This window comes from Limulus polyphemus, unplaced genomic scaffold (assembly GCF_000517525.1).
Source record: "Limulus polyphemus unplaced genomic scaffold, Limulus_polyphemus-2.1.2 Scaffold2068, whole genome shotgun sequence".
Lineage (NCBI taxonomy): Eukaryota > Metazoa > Arthropoda > Merostomata > Xiphosura > Limulidae > Limulus > Limulus polyphemus.
This window is the reverse complement of record NW_013667678.1, coordinates 95764-106297: the sequence shown is the minus strand read 5'-3', so window position 1 is coordinate 106297 and position 10534 is coordinate 95764. Positions and strand designations below refer to the sequence as shown.

Here is a 10534-nt window from a genome sequence, read left to right as displayed (position 1 = left end):
GGGTTGTTCTAAACAAAATTTTAAGTGTTATTGCACTTCTACTACATCCTAACCAAGAAGTATAATAAGCTATAATAACTAATCTTATGAGGTATTATAAGCTGTATTAACTAATCTTATGGAGTATTATGAGCTATAATAACTAATCTGATGAGGTATTATAAGCTGTAGTAACTAATCTTATGGAGTATTATGAGCTATAATAACTAATCTGATGAGGTATTATAAGCTGTAGTAACTAATCTTATGGAGTATTACGGGTTGTTCTAAACAAAATTCTAAGTGTTATTGCATTTCTACTACATTCTAACCATGAAGTATGATAAGCTATAATAACTAATCTTATGGAGTATTATGAGCTATAATAACTAATCTGATGAGGTATTATAAGCTGTAGTAACTAATCTTATGGAGTATTACGAGTTGTTCTAAACAAAATTTTAAGTGTCATTGCAGTTCTACTACATTCTATCCATGAAGTATGATAAGCTGTAATAACTAATCTTAAATTAGTTATTATAACTCATAATACTCCATAAGATTAGTTACTACAACTCATAATACTCCACTTATGAGGTATTATAAGCTGTAATAACTAATCTTATGAGGTATTATAAGCTGTATTAACTAATCTTATGGAGTATTACGAGTTGTAGTAACTAATCTTACGGAGTATTATGAGTTATAATAACTAATCTTATGAGGTATTATAAGCTGTAATAACTAATGTTATGAGGTATTATAAGCTGTAATAACTAATCTTATGAGGTATTATAAGCTGTAATAACTAATCTTATGAGGTATTATAAGCTGTAATAACTAATCTTATGAGGTATTATAAGCTGTAATAACTAATCTTATGAGGTATTATAAGATGTAATAACTAATCTTATGAGGTATTATAAGCTGTAGTAACTAATCTTATGAAATATTACTCCCATTGAAGATTTAGAAACCTTTTATATTTATCTAACTCTAAATAAGCTTTAAATAACTTGTAGAAGTCAATATAATGACAAATTGCTACAAGGAAACTATAAAGCTAGTTTTTCAATTTCAGTTTCAATACTACCAAAGTTATTAAACATTACTTCATAGCTGATTTTATTGTGTTCTTTGTAACCTATAGCAATCATATTATAAAACTTACTCACATAGAAGCTTTGTTTCATTAGCTTTTTTAACTGCTGATTCCACAGATTGTAACTTGTAGTAATTAACCTTATGAAACATTACTCACTCTGCAATTCTAAGAGCTTCTTTAATTGCAGCTTCTACAGTTTCCCCTTCTGCTGAATGTTCTTGAGATATTGGAACTGCAACTAAAATACCACTCTCTAGATTTAGTTCATCTCTGGCTACTAATAGAAAAAAGAAAATAATTCATTTATTTTATTTATTTGTATAAGCATAATACAGCATAACAAAACTACTGGTAAATTAAAACGTTTTTTTTTTTCACTTCAACAAATAAATTTAGACAAAAAAATTAGAACAATCTGTGATCAAAGTTAAAAAGTAATCGTTTTAAAACTTCTTGATATTAATTGACCACAGAACTAATTCTGGAACAATGTTACTTCTTCTTTCAAATTCATTTTATTTACTTCTTCCTGGTGTTTTGTTCCTTTATTACCCACAGATATCAATAATCCTTAACCTACAAGATTTTTTAACCCCAAGTTATTGGCAACCCCTACACCCACTACTTAGATCTGTTTCCAACCCAAGACATCACTCATATTACAATTATGATATTTTTCTATCTTAGAACTTTTGTCTTTTAATATGTGGAACTTCCTTGTCTGCTACTAGCCACCACAGAAAAATCATGTTTAAATTAAACAAGTGCCCACAGAAAAATCCTGTTTAAAACTAAATATCTTTATCATTTCAGATTTTTCCTTATATGGCTTCGTTTAATTCTCAAAGAATAATCCTGGTGGCACTGTAAAAAAAAAACAAAAAACACTTAAAATATTGCAATTATTTTCCTTTTCTTTGTAGTTTTCACAGCGGTTACCAGCCTCACAAAACAAACTAAGTTATTGTTTTTATTCTTCACTGGTAATTTTTTCCTCTTTTACTAGCCCTAGGTATCAAACCTTTTGAACCTAAGTAGTTCCTATCTCAGATATATTTATTGCCAATTGGTTGGTGATTTTTGTTTAGTTAGATGCAACAGAAATGAATCTATTGAAACTATATACACTTTCCTTCTCACATATGATCTTGTTATCCCAGTTTTATTCATTTATCAATCTCTTTTCACCTGGTAGATTGTTCTTTCTCTTATTTACCCCATTACGACCAATTATCACTCTAACTTGGTTTTTCTCCATATCAAGATGTACAAAAGCAAATATCAGATTGCATGTACTTACTAATAAGCCTTGCAGCTTCCTCTGGTGTTGTTACATTATAAGGAGCAAGAAATCCACTATCAGATGTGAAGAATGCAGGGAAATTTCGAGAGGGTCCATACGTGACAACACTAACCCCAAAGGTTTCCTGGACAGATTACATACTGATCAAGAATGAGCTATCAAAATACACAAAGAAACAGAACAGGCACAAGGTTTAGCAAGAGAATTAATATAAAGCATGAAGGGAAATGCCGTGTCATTTTCTGTTTCTGTCATTTTTTTTCACTTGTCCTCCTAGGTTTAATAAATTGTACTGAATGAAAAGAACTAATAAAGAGCTTTAATTTAATTTAATTAGGCATGTACCTGTAATTTTAAAAATAAGGCAAAGCCTACTAACACCTTAATATTATATAATGGTACTGATCAGGAACAGATAATAAAACCCATACAATTTTAGAAAGAAAGAAATTTTAAACCACCACAGAAGTTGAAGCACAACTTTTGTTACTGATCTGTTGTTGACCAAAAAACCAGAAGCCAATGCATACTAATCATCTGATTGTTGTTAAAGTGCTCAAGTACAGCAGCAAATTTTATCAGCAATAATTTCCACTACACTAATATAATATTTTTTATTGGGGAACTAAAACAAAAAATAATGTTGTAAACTATGTTTTTAATGTTGTAACTTGTATGTTAAGATGGGCCTGGAATGCTTAGAAAGTTCTAAGTTGGCATGAAGTTTTTGAAGCTACATTAAAAAATATGAGATAGTTGTTTCAAGAGTGAGTAAGTTAAAAATATTATTAAGAGAGTGTAGAGTTATTTCCAGATAGAAAGTTTAATCAGTCAGTGTGTTTTTAGTAAAGTTAAATTTCCTAGTCTAAAAATGTGTTTCTGATAGATACTCACCTTCATGCACAGAATAGCTACATCTCTCACACATTTGCCTATGATTTTATCATGTCACTAGCCTTGAGCTACCTCCCACCTAAAATTCACGTACTTAACGTGAAATGCGCTGGTGCATAATGCAATCACCATGCAACAAGAACCCTCCACTAATAGAAGGGTGACACTTCCATGCACAGTAACTCCCCTTAAGCACTTGCACTCTATATTATATCTTTCTTAGACAAGGTAAGGAGAAAGTACACTAGAAGCTGGGAGGTCGGGTGTGAATATGTCTATCGAAAATACATTTTGAAGTTAGGAAAATGTTAACTTCCAAGATGATAACTCACCTCAACACACACAGAATGGCTAGAATCCCAGGATGAATCAGTAGTGGAGGGGCAGTGCAAATTTAAACCTAGATGACCTTCCTTCAAAAAGCACCTGAAGGGAAAGCCCATGGAGTATGACACCCAATTCAAAGGCTTCAAAGGGGCATACCTATGGAGGGCCACATCTCGCCAGGGTATACACTTCACCTGGAATACAAAGGGAGAAGGAGAATAGGCAAAAGAGCCTCAACTGTCGCAGGAATGGGTGGAATTTAAACGTGACCAACTAACCGCTCGTATACAAATGGTTGATGAGTCAATATGTATAGTGCTGTTAGGGCACAATCAGATCATATGCTGTGTGCTCACTTTGATTCTATTGGACAGACTCTGTCTACAGGATGAGGGCACATGAGTTGTTTCAGGAGTGACCTGTACTACACAGACAGTTTCAGCACCCCCATACCTCTCACCATATTGTGCTAAGATTCAGAAAGTTATTATACGAGAATTGATTAATATTATTAACTCCTTAAACCCAAGTGGACACTGCCAGTGTCTGACCAAAAATCCCAGTTTACCCATCAGACAGTGACAGTCCTAATTATCATCATATCTTATAAAATTTCCAGTCTATTTGTGAAACACGGTTTGGATTAGTTTTCAACTAAAGAGACATAAATACATAAATAAATGTTATAGGATATCATGAAAATAATTCCAGCAGAACATGCAAACAATTATGGGTTTAAAGAGTTAAGTCAGTAAAGAACAAGGACATGATACTGAGTGTTATACGGACAATACAGAAGAGTCACCAAAACATTACACTGTAAATTATTCAACAAGGTCTCAAGAAGAGTCATAATATGCAGGTTGTTCAGGGTTATTAAAGCCACAGTTACAAATATACAAAGACATTAAATGAGGTAAATTAAGAGTTTACATACAATAAAGAACAGACACTGTTGAGTCTCACATACACGTACAAAATGATCACAAAGATGTTGTATGGTTGGGTGACCATACTGTCCTTGATTTCTGGGGACAGTCCCTAGATGACAAATGTTGCCCCAGGAAAATAATACACATAAAAGTATCCCTAATTTGAGAAAACAGGGCCTGAAATATCCTTACATTTTATTTTTTAATTTATTATGAAGTATGTGACAGAAATATAAGAGATATAAAAATGAATCTACTTTTTTATCATTACTAGCTTAAGTATAGCATGAGAACATCTGTGCAGTCGCCTTAGCTATGAACTTGAAAATGTCATAGAATATCTACCTGTTCTTTTTTTGGACAGGAAAATTCTAAAATATAAACTCATCAGAGAATTACATCAGGCACTAGCACAGCAATCCTCTCCAACAGGGTCCAAAATTTGCATCATTTAGTCAGCATGCTCACTGCCATCAGCAGTATTAATAATTCTTACCCTAGTGCCAACCACACATCTCTTTTTTTAATTAATCCTGGTGTCAAATACTTATATGGATAACTATACTATATTTAATTATCTCATTGAAGCCACTTGTAATACATAACCCACTGGTGTGTCACACGGTCCATAACTAAACATAGATTGTGACCCACCAGTGGGGCACATGGGAGTCAATGTGTTAAGCATTTTTCCTATTTTACTGTGTCATCAACATGCATTTGTATACTTTGTTTTCCTAAAACCTCAAACTTATGTTTTCATCTCATGAAAGTATTTTCTTTACTTCAATCTGCCAAATAGAGCATCTAGCTTTTTTGGAAGAATCACGGGTCAGTAGGGATGGGCAGAAATCCCCATCTGCTTTACTCTGGAAATCCATGAGTGATGGTCTTTCGTATCCAAAACAATGATAAAATATATATACACACACACACACACACATACCACTGGATAAGCAGCTGGTGGTCTTACAGAAACACCCCATCTCAACAGTGAGCATTATAGAAGTATACAATTTAGTGCTAATATAATATTAAGCATACCTGACCAGGCAACACCTGCCACCAGATGGGATCTGGAAATGTGATGTTGATCAACTAAATAAGATATAAAATAATAATATGTCATCATACTCCAGTCAAAGACGAACAGACGTGTAGAATTGCCACAGGAGGAAGACAATACCCTCCTGAGGAAAACACAATTAGATTGTGCAGAGAACATGCAACAAATGTATTGGGAGTTGTCCACATACCAGCCCGAACTATCTCCTTCAAAGGATGGCAGATTCAAGCAGCTACAGGCATAGCTAGATGACAAATGTGGTGTGAAGAAACATTATGCAAAAGGCAACCCTCCATGGAAAAGTCGGGATACACCAGTCTTATGATTTAATGAACCCAAACGGTGAGCATAATAGGTGATAGAATAACATGAGAGGAAGCAGTAAAAGCCACATAGTATAGCAGGGAACAAACTGGACAAAGCAGTCAATTTGTATCTGAATGGGAGTACAGATGAGAAATGGTAGGTAAGGAAATAGAAGAAAAGGCTAAACAACCTTCCCAAGCAGCATGTCTCAGGAGGGAAGTCCAAAACCCGATCCAGATAGAGGATAACATACAAGGAATGGTAAAATATGAGGGAAACATTCATGGCATAAATATCAGGATGACAACAAACCCATGCCAGGCAGAAGAGGAAATAGGTCTGAAGGGAAAGATGGTATAAGGAATACATTGCAATGTGTTCCAAGGGGGATTTGGACAGGGCATGATGGAAAACCCTTCAGACTTTGGTCTATTCATCGTGGCTTCTGCCCATCCCTTCCTTCTGTTCCTCATTTATTCCAGTTCTTCACCTGGTTGTATAATCAAGGTTTGTTCATGTCAACTGTTGCTAGTTATAAGGCTGCTGTATCAAATACACCTTTCAATCTCCCACTTCCAGAATGCCTCCTCCTTCCCATTTATTTCCCTCCTTTTCTGTTCCTTTCATCTGGTCCATCCACCATGTTACTTTGTTTTACCAGATTGGGATCTCAGTAAGACCAATGCCTCTGATATACAGAAAAGGAGGAAGGTTGAAAGGAAAGATGCTACACTAAGGGTGAGTTCCTAAGCTGAGGCAAGGGACTGGATAAAAGTCATGTGTGCAGATGAAGTTTAGTGACATCAGAATGAACCATGTAGGATTGCGACTGTTGGAGGAGAGACCAGGACAGAGGTAAGGGCAGTGGATGTCACTCCAGCAAGTGCCAGAGCAGATAGAATTACATCTGAGCAGGCCAACACATAGCAACAAGCAGGACACAACAAGGAATGGTCTGGAGAAGGGAAAACACTGGTGAGGAGTCTGATCGGAGGGTAGGTATATAAGTGAAGACCTCTGAAAACCTGACTGAATGCATCCACTCCCAGAGCTGAAGTGTGTGGAACCAGAGACCAAAAGGAAGGAATTTTGGTATTCCAATGAGTGGCAAACACATTTATATGTTGTGTTCCAAGTTGAGAACACGCCCACCAAAATACTTGTGGAAGAAAGGATCACTCCGTGGGAAGAACCTGGTTGTGTCGAGATAAGCAATAGGCCACCAGATTCATGATGCTGGGAACATGAAACACCAAGATCACCATGTAGAGGTTGTGGGTCCAGTAAAGAAGATCCAGCAGCTGAAAACACAGAGGTCTAGATTTGGTTCCTCCTTGATTGGTGATATAGTCGACAACAGTGGAATAGTTGGGATGAACCATAATATGTATTAACTGTACATTGCACTCACCTGGGTACTATTGACCTGTGTAAGAGCTGTGTAATGAAAAACTTCAGGGAGACAATAAAATAACAATAATGTAGCTAGATATATCTACATGTTTACTAGAATGCACAAATTTTAATAATTCACATATTAATAAAATCATGAGTATTTTTTAAAAGATATTATTTAGTCATTATGAATTCAAAGATATCTAAGATAACAATCTAAAAAAAATGAGCAACAAGAAACATTAATCACAAAACACAATTAAGTTTTAAGCCCATAATTCAATATGGTCTCTAACCAAATACTCCAGTGTCTTCTCTATGTCTAGGATAGACTTCACTCCTCCTGACACAACTGTCAAAGGCGTACGACTTAGCTCTGTTAGATCAGCACTTATGTCCATACCTAAGGATGATAAAAAAGCAGGCAAATATAAAATGGCTTAATGTCCATACCTAAGGATGATAACAAAGCAGGCATGGCTGAATAAAGTGGACAAATATAAGATGGCTTAATGTCCACACCTAAGGATTACAACAAAGCAACTACTCATAAAGGAAGTAGACACATATAAGATGGCTTAATGTCCACACCTAAGGATTATAACAAAGCAACTACTCATAAAGGAAGTAGACACATATAAGATGGCTTAATGTCCACACCTAAGGATTATAACAAAGCAACTACTCATAAATGAAATGGACACATGTAAGATGGCTTTATGCTATACCTACAGAAGATAATAAAGCAATCACAGCTGAATGAAGAGGACACATGTAAGATGGCTTATTGTCCATATCTAAGGATGGTAACAAAGCTACTACTCCTGAATAAAGAAGATGCATGTAAAATACATTGTTTGATTAAAACAAGGTTCATATACTTATTTATAACATAAAAACTGGACATAAATATGAATAAATATCAATAACATCAATGGAGCAAACAATTCCAGTGCTATTTTATCAACAAACATTCATTCATACCAAATAACAGCAGCAGTCTCAGACATTATTAACTACTCATCCAAAAGATCGTCAAACAAATTACAACTAGCTGTAATCACAGTAAACAGTAACAAAAGTGACTACTTCACCAACAAACATGCATAAAATCATAAATGTGATATATATAGGTATATCATGTATTTTATACCTTCTATAGTGATATAGAAGTTGTTTTTTAATTTTTTAGTTTCCACACTGGTGACTAAAAATGATCCAGAAAGTCATTGCCTTTGCTTTGTTCTATTTCCTTTGTTCTCTTAGTAGGTAGCATGTTTTCTGCCTATAAGGGTATTTAATCATTTTATGAAATGTCTTAATTAAACAGACTGGCATTGAATATCCTGGTTTATTATGACTTCAACTTAAAGTGACAGCCAACCAATGCTGTCAGAGAACTGAAGTCATGATGCAATGCCGATCAATAGATAATGAAAGTAAGTTTACATTCTAGATTTGAGTGAACTTTCTTTGTTCAGTTCTACTTGGTTTTCATCATGGTTAATTCAGCAGACATTCATCTATTTTGATATATGGGAAGATGACAAGCTATTCGTTGATCCAATAAAGGCAGCAGTTTTTTCCATTCCTTGTTGCTGAGTATTCCCAAAGCCTAATTGCTTGATAGACTACAGGAACAATTGAAGATCATGATGGAGAGAAAGATACTAGCCAAAACAGCCCAGCTAATGGTTAGCCTTCTTCATCACTTAATTGGTCAAGGAGACACTGGATGTCAAGCTTTAGCTAGACTGATGTTGGACAGCTGTAGAAGTGTCTAAGCAGAAACCTTACCATCATGAAGATGCAGTGTCACTGCCCAATGTAAGCTGTGCAAGAATATAGTTGTTTTACAGTTTGCTTTGTTTTTTTACTTATTATCCTTCAGTGTATACATGTAGATACTTTAATGAAACATTCTCTGGTCTATATATACACATGCATAGTTATTTTAATTATGGTTTGCTTTCTGTTTGTGTGAATGGTTTTATTTTAGTGTGTTTTTATTATGCCATTCATTGTAAATAATTTTATTTTATATATGTATCTTAGTGGTAAAGGGTTTATTCTCACTTTAATTTTGAATAATTTCATGGCATGTTGCAGGTTTGTGCATCAGTGTTAAAAGGTTGTTTTTATTATGTTAAATCTTGAGTACCTGAGTTACAGTTTGTGATTATAACATAACATAATGTTTTGGGACAACATGGGACCTATTGGTTCATCTTGGCTGTTCCATCCTCAAAACTAAACTAAAATTATTAAAAAAAAATTTAAACCCAGCCATTTTCATTCATATACTTATCAAGCTTTTTCTTAAACTCACTTAAATTTACTACCTCTACAATATCTGAAGGAAACCCATTCCAAAGGCCAACCACCCCGTTAGAAAAATAAAACTGTATTAGCTGAAGATGACTCCTACTTTGCCAAAATTCATATTTGTGTCCCCTAGTCCTACTATTCTCGTTGTTAAATATTAAAAAATACAATATTCCAAATGTGGCCCAACCAGTGACCTGTACAATGAAAGTATAACCTCTTTAGACTTGTATTAAATATTTATGTACATAAAACCTAAAATCCTATTTGCCCTGCCACTAGCAACAGCACACTGCTTGGATGGCTATAGAGACTGATTATCAAGATCCCTTTCTTTCATGACACTGTTAAGGTTATTCCCATCCAAATTATAATAACCCACATGCATTATCTTGCATTTATTATAATTAAAACACATTTAATATTTATTTGCCCGACTCACTAAATGATCTAAATACTTTTGTAAATTAGAAGCATCCTCTTCAAAGCTAGCAACACCCAATACCTTAATATCATCTGGAAATTTCAGTATTTTATCAACCATTGCTTCACCTATGTCATTGATGTAAATCAAAAAAGGTAAAAGTCGTAAGACTGAGCCCTGAGGTATCCCACTTGTAACATTAATCCAGTTTGACTGAACTCCATTTGTAGCAACCCTCTACTTTCTTCCATCCAACCACTCTATCCAGTTTGCTAACTTATCCCCCACACCTATAGAAATATTTTTTTACAAGCTTTTTACGTGGCACTTTGTCAAATGCTTTCTGAAAATCCAGACCAAATCTACACCCTTACCTTCATCTACATAAACTTTTCCATAGAATGTCATAAGATTTGTAAGATTTCCACCCTTTCGATCATTTCTGTATTTGAAGTTAACAATAAGTCTAAAATAGCAT

At 34.5% G+C, this 10534-nt stretch overlaps 1 protein-coding gene across 7 annotated transcripts in view; it reads right to left on the bottom strand.

Moving 5' to 3' along the window:
• Positions 1–10534, bottom strand: part of LOC106465838 (pseudouridine-5'-phosphate glycosidase-like) — a 37729-nt gene that overhangs the window by 11113 nt on the left and 16082 nt on the right. For all 7 annotated transcript variants that reach the window (XR_002612065.1, XM_022393792.1, XM_022393790.1 and 4 more), the window contains exons 7-9: positions 7604–7710; positions 2385–2511; positions 1241–1361 (exon numbers count right to left, since the gene is read on the bottom strand). Coding sequence is in view for 6 of the 7 variants with exons in the window: in XM_022393792.1 (XP_022249500.1) it covers positions 1241–1361; positions 2385–2511; positions 7604–7710 (355 nt within the window). In the remaining variant the exon portion in view is untranslated. The remainder of the gene's footprint in view (positions 1–1240; positions 1362–2384; positions 2512–7603; positions 7711–10534) is intronic.